Source organism: Garra rufa, chromosome 15, assembly GCF_049309525.1.
Source record: "Garra rufa chromosome 15, GarRuf1.0, whole genome shotgun sequence".
Lineage (NCBI taxonomy): Eukaryota > Metazoa > Chordata > Actinopteri > Cypriniformes > Cyprinidae > Garra > Garra rufa.
In genome coordinates this window covers 42,299,948-42,314,706 of record NC_133375.1, presented here as the reverse complement: position 1 = coordinate 42,314,706, position 14,759 = coordinate 42,299,948, and the positions used below count along the sequence as shown (strand labels likewise).

General features: G+C 32.5%; 1 protein-coding gene across 1 annotated transcript in view; it reads right to left on the bottom strand.

Moving 5' to 3' along the window:
- The window catches only part of LOC141286532 (phosphatidylinositol 4-kinase alpha-like), a 61,423-nt gene that overhangs the window by 20,157 nt on the left and 26,507 nt on the right, over positions 1-14,759 (bottom strand). The window contains exons 15-22 of the mRNA XM_073818586.1: positions 12,763-12,882; positions 9,230-9,322; positions 4,945-5,101; positions 4,739-4,866; positions 4,516-4,674; positions 3,195-3,346; positions 675-782; positions 470-597 (exon numbers count right to left, since the gene is read on the bottom strand). Of these exons, the coding sequence (XP_073674687.1) occupies positions 470-597; positions 675-782; positions 3,195-3,346; positions 4,516-4,674; positions 4,739-4,866; positions 4,945-5,101; positions 9,230-9,322; positions 12,763-12,882 (1,045 nt within the window). The remainder of the gene's footprint in view (positions 1-469; positions 598-674; positions 783-3,194; positions 3,347-4,515; positions 4,675-4,738; positions 4,867-4,944; positions 5,102-9,229; positions 9,323-12,762; positions 12,883-14,759) is intronic.

The window sequence follows — 14,759 nt, the reverse complement described above, 5'->3', positions numbered from 1 at the left end:
AAAACAGCCTTTAAAAATATGGATTGTAATTGAAATCTATTGACACAAATAGATAAAGTGCCAAAAAAAAGAAACACTTAACAGTGTCTTTAAGATGTTTTCTTACCACTATTCTGAAAAAACACTTTCACAAAATCAAAAATATTGACGAGTGCATAAAAAAAAAAATACAATACAATACAAGCTGCTTTGTCAGACTTGTAAAGACAACTAGAAAAATTATATTTTTATCGGTTTATGAGTAGTAAACAAATAACATGCTGTTGAACGTTTCTTTCAACAGCAATATTTTAGATTCAAATTTATTTGGATGCATGAGGGAAAAGTGTTTGTAAACAACATATAAATATTCTAAGTATCTTATAAATTAATTTGAGCCCAGACTAAAATGCTTAAGAATTATGTATAAAAAATAAGGCAGGAGATTGCTAAAAATGCTTGGCATGTCACTATGATGGTGTTTGTTAACCTGGAGGGACCAGTTGAGAGGCTGTGAGATATTTCTTATCCGACAGCAGACACGCGTAGAACTTGATCATGATGCTGATGTCTTCACGCAAGCGTTTCTCCGGCTGCGTGGGGAACCGTGGAGCCGCACTAAACGCACACACAAACAGTACAGTCAGATGCTGCATGAGAAACTAAACATGCCTCGTGTTTTGTGTTGAAATAACCTGAAGTAATCAAAGGCGGTAGAGTAGATCTTCTCTCTCATGACGTTACGGATGGTGGCGTTAGTGACCACATCAGCATGAAGAAGAGTGAGACCGAGAGTCAGCAGCCTAAAACACACACATACAGTACATTATATACAATATATTGTAATTCTGAAAATATGAAATGCTAAAAAAAAAAAAAAATGTTTGTATTGACAGTTTTCTGAGTCATAAATAAACAGGAGCTTGAAGTAAAATATCACTAAAATGAACAAAAATGCACCTCAAAATCTCTAACGTGAGATGTGAAAATGAATGAAAAGTGTTGATTGTAGCATTACATTTAGATCTGCTTATGTTGCATCGAATTATTACACAAATGTCTCTGATTCTGTCTTGTTTTTCATGCTAAGACAACCAATGTAAAGTCTTGATTTTATAAACTAATTCTTAACTTGTCTTCATTTGTAAGTTGTTTTGAATAAAAGAATCTGCCAAATGTTTATATGTAAATGTTTTGTCTGTTTCCCTACACATAAAAAAACCCTTGTGCATATATTATGAGTATTTCGATATAAAAAGATAAAAAGAAATAACAAAATAAATAATAACAAAATTGGTCTTAGAAATATTATATATTATAAATTTTCAGCTTTCACTGACATAATTACCAAAAATTGATCATTTTCAGGTTTCTTAATCACTTTAAATGCAAGTTTGATTGCATAATTCCATACATAAAACTAATATAATAAATGCGAAGCCTTTTTTTAATTACTGCAGTCTTGGATAGTATTGGAAAAAGTTACAAAAGTAATGCATTTCAATATTGCATTACTCCCTAAAAAAGTAACTAATTACTTTACTTACTTTTTATGAAAAGTAATGTGTTACATTACTTTTGCATTACTTTTTAAATCTGAGCAGGGCTTCCTTTTTTGTTTTTTAATAGAAAAAGTTAAAACCCTTTCACACCAAAAGCCTCAGGCTGAAGAAAAAGTAAATTCAGGTCTGTACAGTAGAATGCAGAAGAAAGTCCAACACTCTTCAGCAATAAAAAAAGAACAAATGTTAGTTTATCTTGAGTAATTTTGGCTCAGTGTGGTTGAATTGGATCATCGAAGGTCAGCAGCAAAGACACTGGTTAATAAAATGCAATTAAATACATAAAGGTTAATTGTATTTAACATTTAATTATTGCAGGTTTGCGTTTTATTCCGAGTTGCATTTCACAGTTTTTACTCATTTTTAAGGAATACTGAATCATTTTTATTTTGTGAATTAATGCGCGTTCACATTTATTCTAGAACTAAGAAAACATCCTTGTTTCGCTCAACATGGGGACAGGAGAGCTTTCAATCAATGAACGGGAAAAAAGTAACAGTAAATAAAAACGTATTTTAAAAAGTCATTTTCTTGTGAAGTAACTTAAAAATTAATGCATTACTTTACTAGTTACTTTTTTTTTAAAAAGTCACCTATAAAACGCAACTCGCATTACTTGTAATGTGTTACCCCCAAAACTTCTCTTGGAAATGTCATTAATCAGCAACAACATTATTTCTATTGCATTATTATTTGTGTAGCGTGTCAGATTTAAACAAAACCCATCATTCACACGTACATTTCTCAGTACACACATACAAAGCGAACTCTGATATCATACCAATACAGTAAACCCACACAATTATAATTACATAACTTTAATTTAATTGGCCTTTTCTTCAGTAGAAGCAGAAAACTGGAAAAAAGTGAGTATTTGCTCAATAGGCCAAACATGAGAAAATGGTGCTATAAGGAGGAAAATAGTACACATTTTAAAAACAGTAACAGTTTTGGATATTGATATTGGCCTTAAAGGGATAGTTTACCCAAAAATGAAAATTCATCTGTTCATCTGCTTACCCCCAGGGCATGCAAGATGTAGGTGACTTTGTTTCTTCAGTAGAACACAAACGAAGATTTTTAAGTCAAACCGTTGCAGTCTGTCAGTCATATAATGGCAGTCAATGGGAACCAAATCTTTGAGAGTAAAAAAAAACATACACAGACAAAACCAAATTAAACTCTGTGGCTCGTGACGATTCATTGAGGTGTTAAGACACAAAACAATAGGTCTGTGCAAGAAACTGAACAGTATTTATATCATTACTTACCTCTGAGCTGTTGTGAACGCGCTGGTGGATCAGAGATGATATAAATACTCTTCAATTTCTTTCATTTTGTGTCTTAGGACATCATTGTATCATCACAAGCCGCAGTTTAATTTGGTTTTGTCTGTGCATGTTATTTTTACTCTCAAAGATTTGGTGCCCATTGACTGCCATTATATGACTGACAGACTGCAACGGTTTGAGTTAAAAATCTCCATTTGTGTTCTACTGAAGAAACAAAGTCACCTACATCTTGGATGCCCTGGGGGTAAGCAGATAAACATCACATTTTCATTTTTGGGTGAACTATCCCTTTAAATAAAGCAATTATGAGTTTAAATTCTGTTTTTGTTCCTATAGCATTTTATTGTGTTCAAAGCATCACCTGAATCGGGGTCCTATAGCAGCTACGTGGCGGTTCAGGCAGCTTTTGGGTCCACCGACACTGAGAGACAGCGCCCTCTGCAGGACACTGGTGAAGATCTCCACCTGATCCGCACTGCAGTACTTGGCGATTTCAAACCTCTGCACTAGAAACTAAACACACACAAAAACTATACAAATATGAGGAATGTAATAGGGCTGCACGATTATGACAAAATTCATAATTGTCGATTATTCCTTTGAAATTGTAATTGTCATTATTAATTACGATTATCACAGTTTTCATTAATTGATGTTTTAAATAGCTTTATACCATTGTTTGAAGCAACTGCATGTCATAATTTCATAAAAAAATTAAACAAGCTGAAAACACTCTTTTTATTGGTTTTCTTGTTGCCACAAATATCATCAATACATTGGTTTGGTTTCTTTAATTAAAAAAGGTAAAAATCTGCATAGGGATATGACGATATAAGTTTTCATGTCGCAATCAATTGATAATGCTTTTATCACGGTATGCAGTATTATCATGATATTGAAATTTATTTGCAAAAACGTGTTGTCATAATACAGTATAACAGGTTTAATAACTATATGCTTATAACAAAAATAACTGAACATTTATATCCAATAAAGCTATAGACAAAAATATATAAAGTTAAAAAATGTACACAGATTAAAGTGCAAAATAATTCTTAAGACTAATAGGCATCACTCTCTTAGTTAATGCATTAATAGACACAATGAGAAATAGCTACATTTGCTACTTAAGTTATTCGTCTTTGTTTAAAAAATACAAGCTCATTAAATAACAGTTTAACAACTTTTTACTAAATACTGGAATTACCTAAAATTAATGAATGTTTAGAGGAATTTTTCATTGGCAGTTTGTTATGTGTATAGCCTATTAAGTCTAAATATTAATATTTGGCGCTGTGATGAACACAATAGCAAATGCACAACACTTTTCAGAAACTGAAAGCTGTTTTGTTTCCAGGGTTTCCAGGATAACGGCTGCATTATGTTCAGCGCCATCTGCTGTCAGAGAATGAAACTGCATTTTCATCCATCATTTTCATGCATTGTGACCAGTTTATGGGAAAAGTTATCTTAAAATGCATTCATCATTCTGAATAATTTGTTGTAAATAATTACTCTCAGTACTTTGATGTGCCCAAGGTTAACAATATCGATTTGCCTCTTACAACATGACAAACTTATGACCACAACTGTGTATAAATAATATTGACTAAGATCTTCACAGTACACATACTATATACAGTATAAACAGTAAAGTCTTATGGCAGTGTGTGGTTACAGACCTCAATCCAGAGCGAATGCGGCGTGACGTTCGGTGGACGGGGCAGCGGTTGACTCTCTTCTGAAGCAGCTAAAGGATCGGCCTCTGATTCAGTCTCTGAAAACAAGCCCATCTTCAGCTCGACGGTCATCTGCCAGGCGCCTGCCATCTCACGCATGAACTAAACACACATGCAATGAGCACTGCCATCTCACATTCTTATAATCTTGCATTCAGAGACTTACCTGGACTTCAACTCCATTGCGGGCAGCAAGCAGCCATTCCCAGCAAGCGATGGCCGTCTCCATGCCCTGCTCCGTGAACATCTTCAGAGGAGACCAGCAGAGATGATGGAGCAGCTGAAGATCCCAGTCTGAAACAGAGGTGTTTGTGTGTGTCACTCAAACATGATCTAAATTTAAAATTGTTCATATGATCGTCTATGCACTACCTTTAGTGCTAATAAGCAGCGCGGTCATCTTAAACATGTTCTGCGTGAATGCGTCCGAGTCTTTGGCGTCCAGAGCGTCACTCATCTGAGAGACCATCAGTTTGCTGAGGTTTGATTCGTTGTGTGTCGCTTCAGCAAACTGCAGCATCCCAGCAACCTCAACACACAAATATACACACACACACACGATCAAATGCTGCCCTCTTAAAATTTTGACACAAATGTAAATCACACAAAAAAATGGCCATATTTCACCCCAAAAACAAAACGACAGACAGTAAGAAAATTGAAGTCTTATGTTTTTAAAATGGTGGTAGATTTACACCGCGTTCCAAATTATTATGCAAATGATATCTTTCTCTGGTTTTCATAATTAGTCAATGCAAATGACAGTCAGTATAATTTTTAAGTCATCAACCATTAGGGTATAATTCGAATTTTATTGAACAAACCTCCTAATGATAACAGTATTTATTTCAAAAATAAAAAACTGAAAATGCACTGTTCCACATTATTATGCACAACAGAGTTAAAACATTGTATAGGTTGTAAAGAACTGAAAATGGGCATTTGCTGAATTTGCAGCATTAGGTGGTCATATTTACTGAAATCTAAATCTATTTCAATCAAAAACATCCTAACTGGGCAAGTTACATCTTACCATAGGACCCCTTCTTTGATATCGCTATCACAATTCTTGCATCCATTGAATTTGTGAGTTTTTGGAGAGTTTCTGATTGAATTTGTTTGCAGGATGCCAGAATAGCCTCCCAGAGCTGCTGTTTTGATGTGAACTGCCTCCCACCCTCATAGATCTTTTGCTTGAGGATGCTCCAAAGGTTCTCAATCTGGTTGAGGTCAGGGGAGTTTCTCATCTTTTATGCAGATAGCAGCCAATGACACAGAGGTATTATTTGCAGCATGAGATGGTGCATTGTCATGCATGAAGATGATTTTGCTACGGAAGGCACAGTTCTTCTTTTTGTACCATGAAAGAAAGTGGTAAGTCAAAAACTCGACATACTTTGCCGAGGTCATTTTAATACCGTTAGGGATCCTAAAGGGGCCAACCAGCTCTCTCCCTATGATTCCGGCCAAAAACGCCACCTCCTTGTTGTGGTCGCAGCCTTGTTGGGAGATGTTCCATCCACTACTCCATCCATCTGGACCATCCAAAGATGCACAACACTCATCAGTAAACAAGACTGTTTGAAAATGAGTCTTCATGTATGTCTGGGCCCACTGCAACCGTTTCTGCTTGTGAGCATTAGTTAGGAGTGGCCGAATAGTAGGTTTATGCACAACTGCAAGCCTCTGGAGGATCCTACACCTTGATGTTCGCGGGACTCCAGAGGCACCAGAAGCTTCAAAAACCTGTTTGCTACTTTGTAATGGCATTTTAGTAGCTGCTCTCTTAATCTGATGAATTTGTCTGGCAGAAACCTTCCTCATTCTGCCTTTACCTGCACGAACCTGTCTGTGCTCTGAATCAGCCTCAAATCTCTTCACAGTACAATGATCACGCTTACGTTTTCGTGAAATATCTAATGTTTTCATACCTTGTCCAAAGCATTGCACTATTTGACGCTTTTCGGCAGCAGAGAGACCTTTTTCTTTCCCATAATTGCTTGAAACCTGTGGCCTGCTTAATAATGTGGAACATCCTTCTTAAGTACTTTTCCTTTAATTGGGCTCATTTGGCAAACTATTTATCACAGGTGTCTGAGATTCATTTCAGTGATCCAAAGAGCCATGAGACACAATACCATCCATGAGTTTAATTGAAAAACAAAAAACTGTGTGTTTATGACACTTACATACAATTTGCATAATAATTTGGAACGCGGTGTAACATTTTATGTTATTAAGCAGTACAGCTAATAATACCACAATGTACAAATCCCTTAAAGGATAACTATTGCCAAAATGCAACCTTTTTTACTGTAAACGAGACAAACTTGTCTTAAAGCATAATTACGACAAACGAGCCATTTTTGAGATTGACTGTGATTTCTTTTTGTGGTCAATGGCCGGTGAATGGGAGTACTAGGGGCATAACTTTGAGCGCATCAAAATCGATACTTTTACAACACTAAGAAGGCTCGACACACCATGAAACTTTGCTCGAAGTATCGCCTGGGTCTCTACACATGAACTCCAGCATTGAGAACATTGTTTGTGTACACAGAGTTTACTAAAAAGAAATGTTTTGAACAACTCACTTTCACTGTTTGAGTTTCCGCTCGCGGCCGTCTTGCCAGTCAAGAAGTGTCGATCTCAGAATGCGAATGAATGGACTCCATAGGACGCAATATTAGGCTTATATGAGGCTCTTTTTACAACTAGAAGGTTAATATTGTTTTTCACTTGCGAACAAAACAACGAATTAGCCGTGCATTTATATGGAAATATGCTTTAGGAGCTGTCCATCTTTACTCTCCTCGCATTCGGGGATCGACACTTCTTTATTGGCAAGACGGCCGCGAGCGGAAACTCAAACAGTGAAAGTGAGTTGTTCAAAACCTTTCTTTTTAGTAAACTCTGTGTACACAATGTTCTCAATGCTGGAGTTCATGTGTAGAGACCCAGGCGATACTTCGAGCAAAGTTTCATGGTGTGTCGAACCTTCTTAGTGTTGTAAAAATATCGATTTTGATGCGCTCAAAGTTATGCCCCTAGTTCTCCCATTCACCAGCCAATGACTACAAAACGAAATCACGGTCAATCTCAAAAACGGCTCATTTGTCGTAATTATGCTTTTAGATATAAGTTTGTCTTGTTTACAGTAAAAAACAAAACAGCCCAGGTTGCATTTTGGCAATAGTTATCCTTTAATGCAAAATGAGAATTTATTGAAATAATTTAAAATATTATTTCAATTCAATTATTATTGAATTACAGAATGATGATTGAATATAATGAGATTTTTTTTTTTACATTTTAAGAATGAGAGTGTGAAGTAAAAGTTCGCAAAGCCAACCAAAACTATGTCACAATGCATACATAAATGCATAAACGTCTAAATGCATCAGTACGTGCATAAATAGATGCATAAATGTGAAAAATTAATACCTGCAGAAATGTGTAAATAAATGCATGGCTAAATGAATGCATCTGAAAATGCACAAATAACTGCAAAAATGTGTAAAATAAATGCATTAATCCATACATCTAAAAAAATTTGTAAATGCATAAGTGCATAAATAAATGAATGAAAATTGCATAAATGCACACATAACTGAACAATTGTATAAATAAATGCATAAACCTAAAAAAAGCATGAATGCATAAAAAAAGCATAATTGTATAAATTAAAAAAAATCATAAGGGCATGAACGAATTCATGAATAAACTGCTTAAATGCACAGCTAACTGAATAATTGTATAAATGCACGCATAAAAATGCAGAAACAAATAAAAAATGAATGCACAAAAGTATAAAAAGTATAGTATAATATAGTATAGTATAAATAAAAAAACATACATAAGTGCATGAATAAATGTGTAAATGCACAAATAACTGAATAATTCTATAAATACATGCATAAATAAGTTCATTAAAAATGCATAAAAAAATGCATGAATACATAAAAAATACATAATAGTATAAATAAAAAAAATCTTAAATAAGTGAATGAATAAATGTAAAATTCATGAATAAACTGTAAATGCACAAATAACTAAATGTTATAAATACATGCATAAATAAATGCCTAAATCAACAAAAATAATTAAAATGCATTAATCTAAAAAAAAGCATGAATGTATAAAAAATGCATAATTGTATAAATAGAAATATTCATAAATAAATAATCATAAATAAATAATATTCATGCATGGATAAATGCATGAATAAACTGTGTAAATGCACAAACAACGAAATAATTGTATAAATACATCCATAAATAAATGCAGAAATAAAAGCAAAAATAAATAAAAGGCATAAAAAAAGCATAAACGCATAAAAACTGCATAATTGTATAGATAAAAATAATCATAAGTGCATGAATAAATGTGTAAATGCATGAATAAACTGTGTATATGCACAGACAACTAAATAATTGTGTACATACAAGCATACATAAATGCAGAAATAAATGCAAAAATAATTAAAAAGCACAAACAAAACTTAAAAAGCATTAATGCATACAAAAAATTTATAATTGCATAAAAATAAACATAAATAGCTGCATTAAGCTGCATGAATTAAATGTGCAAATGCATGAATAAACAACTTAAATGCACAAATAAATATAAATATAAACACCCCACTGAAAGCATTTACCTCTCCAGTGTAGCGATTCCGCAGGTTGAGTGACGCCATGAAGTTGGAGTAGTCCTTCTTCACACAGGTGGGCCGTTCTGTCAGCTGGGTAACCTGGGAATGATGAAAAACAACCATTTAAAACATCCACCAGCAAACATTTCTGCTGACATTTCATTCTACAATATATCCATTAACCTATAAAGAAATACTCTTATGAGCGTCAGTAGGAGCTGACCGCTTTACTGCTATGATAACAACATATACTGGTTTGTAAATGACAAATGAGTTAGAGACAGAGCAAATGAAAAAACCAAAGACAACAGTAACAGAACCAACCTGAGGAAATGCTGCCTGGGGCGAGGGGGAGGAGCACACGGCAGGCCACACCCACCAACCCACCGCCAGCCAATCACAGCACACACACAGATGAGTTAGCAGCCAGTTGTTAGCAGAGACGTAATGATGTAACGGCACAAATAAAGTGAATGACAAAATAATACCCATCACATAAGCACACTTACTGTACAAAAGACATGCTGCAAAATAATAATCCAATGCAAACCATGCAGAAAACATACAAGCCAAAAAAAGTTAAAAAACTAACAAAAGCCAAATGAATACAAACACAACAGTGCCAATGATTATAAATAAAGCATAAAGCATTATTGCAGGAATAATCAATTTCTCTCAGTTAAAATGCAGTGAGAATGTTAGCTGGGATCAAGTCTGAATTATCTGGTTAGTTTTAAGTTGTCTATTGCGAAAAGCATCATTGTGTAACACTTTACACAATACACAAGCAGCTTTATAGCAATGCATACTGTGAATGACCTCAATGTGGATTGCAGTGCATTGTAGGATACAGTACCTCAGAGTATACTCTGTTATATTTAGCACTATATTAAAAGCAGCAGGTCATCTAGTTTAATGCATACAGAAAATTGATAGGTATAATTGCATAACTGTCAGTGGCTACGCGAGACTACAATGCATGTAAAAATAAAAAAAAATAAAAAAATACTACACATAAAATGTTGTCATTTTGGCATATGCTTAATTGTCAAAAGAAAAATAACGTGAATGTATAAATGATTGCATAATTGCATGCAACAAATACATATTACAATTAAAATATTTTGTTTTAATTATATAATAAGACTTGTGTAAAAAAGTTAATGTATAAATAATTGCTTAAATACATTTATAATTATTGCATATTAATATTAAAAATACATTATTTTCATTCCATAAGAATGAGTTTCTTTTATTTAGAGTGCGTACGCTTAATTCTCAAAAATGATGTCACAATGCATGTAAAAAATTACTACATATAAATTACATTTTGGCAATGAGAATTGTATAAAAGTATGAGATTTTTTACATTTAGAATTGTGTAAAAGTATGTTTAATTGTAAAAAAAAAAAGGTCAATGTATAAATAATTTCATAAATGCATGTATAAATAAATGCATATTAATATTAAAATACATTATTTTCATTACATAAGAATGAGATTCTTACATTTAGCGTATATATATTTAATTCTCAAAAATAATGTCACAATGCATGTAAAAAAAAATACTATATATAAATTATGTTTTGACATTTGGTATTGTGTAAAAGTATGCTTAAGTTTAAAAAATTAATGTGAATGTATATATAATTGCATAATTGCATGCAACAAATAAATACATATTAATATTAAAACATCTTATTTAAATAAAAAAAATAGATTTTTTACATTTAGAATTGTGTAAAAGTATGTTTAATTGTAAAAAAAAGGTCAATGTATAAATAATTTCATAAATGCATGTATAAATAAATGCATATTAATATTAAAATACATTTTCATTACATAAGAATTAAATTCTTATATTTAGAGTGCATACGCTTAATTCTCAAAAATAATGTCACAATTAACGTAAAAAATTACTATATAAAAATTATGTTTTGGCATTGAGAATTGTGTAAATGTTTAATTGTAAAAAAATATGTGGATGTATAAATAATTGCATGCAACAAATAAATACATATTAATATTAAAATATATTATTTAAATTAAATAACGAGATTTTTTACATTTAGAGTATGTATGCTTAATTCTCAAAAATGTTATAATGCATTTTACAATGTATATACAAATTGCCTTTTCATTCAGAATTATGTAAAAGTATGCTTTACTGTCAAAAAATAATGTGAATAATTTAATTAATAATTAATAATTGCATATACACATAATAAATGTATATTGAAATTAAAATATAATTTAATTATTTAAATGAAATAAATATTTTGTGTACATTAAAACTGTTTAAGTATGCTTTACTGTATATATATATATATATATATATATATATATATATATAAATTAATAATACAATAAATATTAATATTGAAATACATTTTTCATAACATAAGAAAGAGATTTCTATATGTAGTGTATGTATGCTTAATTCTCAAAAATAATGTCACAATGCATGTAAAAAATTACTATATATAAATTATGTTTTGACATTGAGAATTATACTTAAATGTCAAAAAAATGTGAATAATTTTATTAATAATAATTGCATAAATACACTGACAAATAAATGAATATTAATATTAAAATATATATTTTAAATTATATAACAAATATATTTTTTACATTAAAACTGTTTTTGGAGATTTTTTTTTACATTGAGAATAGTGTAAAAATGTGCTTAAAATGTCAAAATTAATGCCACAATGTATACATAATTGCATAATTAAATGCACATATAAATGTGACCCTGGACCACAAAACCAGTCTTAAGTCGCTGGGGTATATTTGTAGCAATAGCCAAAAATACATTGTATGGGTCAAAATTATTGATTTTTCTTTTATGCCAAAAAATCATTAGGAAATTAAGTAAAGATCATGTTCCATGAAGATTTTTTGTATAATTACTACTGTAAACCTATCAAAATGTAATTTTTGATTAGTAATATGCATGGTTAAGAACTTAATTTGGACAACTTTAAAGGTGATTTTCTCAGTATTTAGATTTTTTTGCACCCTCAGATTCCAGATTTTCAAATAGATGTATCTCGGCCAAATATTGTCCTATCCTAACAAACCATACATCAATAGAAAGCTTATTTATTGAGCTTTCATATGTTGTATACATCTCAGTTTTGTAAAATTTAACCTTATGACTGGTTTTGTGGTCCAGGGTCACAAATAAATGCATAAACGCAGTAATATAAATGATTTGCTTGTTTAAATGAATAACATTCAGATGTTCTGCAATCTTCATATATATCAAGATGTTTTGAATTTAGTGAATTGAGCAGATTGAACATTCCATTTGGTTTTCGGCATGTGGAATTAATTAGTATTTTCACTAAAGTCTTCTTGTAAAATGATTGATGACTTCATTCTGACCCGCTAAAAACTCGCTACCGTCTTACCTTAATCTGGCCAAAAACCTCAGTTACCATCTCAGTAACCATCTACCATAAGAGTACAGCACTGGTTAGCATCAGGACGTGTGTTTGTAACAGGGACTCTGGGTCAGGCGTGTTTCTCACCCCGAGCGTTGTGCTTTGACGGTTGTATCCCGCGAAGCTGAGAATGCTCTCAGTAGCCATCGCCAAACCCGTGTGCTGAGACAAACCCGACAGCCAGATCTGATGCTTGTTCAGATACTCCTGAGACAGACACAAAAAGATTTTTGGAAATAAACTGATACTTTTATTCAACAAAGATGCATTAATTTGATAAAAACTGACTGCAAAGATGTTTATAATGTTACAAACAATTTCTAATTCAAATAAATGCAGATCTTTTGAGCCATCTATTCATCTGTGAATCCTGAAAAGTAAAATTCATCACCGTTTTCACAAAAATATTGGTCAACACAACTAATATGAAATGTTTCAGAATCATGTGACACTGAAGAGTGTAATGTTGCTGAAATTTCAGCTTGGTTTATTTACACGGCGCTCAAAGAACACCATATTACTATAACTGACTGATTTCCAACTCAGGATGACTCAAACTAACACTGCATTCAATTCACGTCCCATTATTTGCCAGAGAAGCCCAGATGGTAAACTATTTCTGGTGGAAAAAGCATCTGTGCATGCTTTTTGAAGCTAATATTACCCACAAATCCATCTGCTATGGAAGAACAGATGCAGTTGAGGTCAAAAGTTTGCATCCCCTTTCAGAATCTGCAAAATGTTAATTATTTTACCAAAAGAAGGGGGAATCAGACAAAATGCATGTTCTTGTTTATTTAGTACTGGCCTGAATATATATGTCACATAAGAGATGGTTACATCTAGTTGAATTTATAAAAATTACCCCTTTCAAATGTTTACATCGACTTGATTCATAATACTGTGTTGTTACCTGAATGATCCACAGCTGTGGTTTTTTTTTTGCTTTTGCTCACAGTGATAGTTGTTCATGAGTCCCTTGTTTGTCCTGAACAGTTAAACTGCCTGCTGTTCTTCAGAAAAATCCTTCAGGTCTCACAAATTCTTTTTGTTTATTTGAACACTTTCCAACAATGACTATGATTTTGAGATTCATCTTTTCACACTGAGGACAACTGAGGGACTCATATGCAACTATTACAGAAGGTTCAAACACTCACTGATGCTCCAGAAGGAAAAACAATGCATTAAGAGTCGGGGGTGAAAACTTTTGAACAGAATGGAGATGTGTACATTTTTCTTATTTTCCCTAAATGTCATATTTTTTCATTTAGTACAGCCCTTCAGAAGCTACAGAAGGTACTTGCATGTTTCCCAGAAGACAAAAGTTAAATTTACTCTGATCTTCAAATTCAAAAAGTTTTCACCCCCCGGTTCTTAATGCAATGTTTTTCCTTCTGGAGCATCAGTGAGTGTTTGAACCTTCTGTAATAGTTGCATATGAGTCCCTCAGTTGTCCTCAGTGTGAAAAAATGGATTTCAAAATCATGCAGTCATTGTTGGAAAGGTTTCAATGTTCAATGCTGGAAAACCAACAATTGGTGGGACATGAAGGAATTTTCTGAAGAACAGCAGGCAGTTCAGGACAAACAAGGAACTCATGAACAACGATCACTAAACATAAAAACCCAGCTGTGGATCATTCAGGTAACAACACAGTTTTAAGAATCATTGGGATGTAAACTTTTAAACAATTTTTCATAAATTCAACTATTATTTTCTCTTGTGGACTATATGTCAACATCTTTTGTGTGTGGGTCAGTACTAAATAAACAAGAACATGCATTTTGTATGATCCCTCTTATTTTGGTAAAATAATTAACATTTTGCAGATGTAAAATGTTTGGGATGTAAGCATTTGACCTCAACTGTAATTTTTTTTCAGTTGTAAAATTAAATACGTACATAAATAAAACTTGATGCAATGATAAGTCACATTTTAGATACAACATGTCTGCCAAATGCACAAATGACAAATGCATAAAAATGTACAATAATTATGTATTTTTAATAACATTTTAAAGCCTTTTTAAAAACTTCAAGCATTTGTTTTTTCAAAAGATCTGATGGGACTGGGAATGACA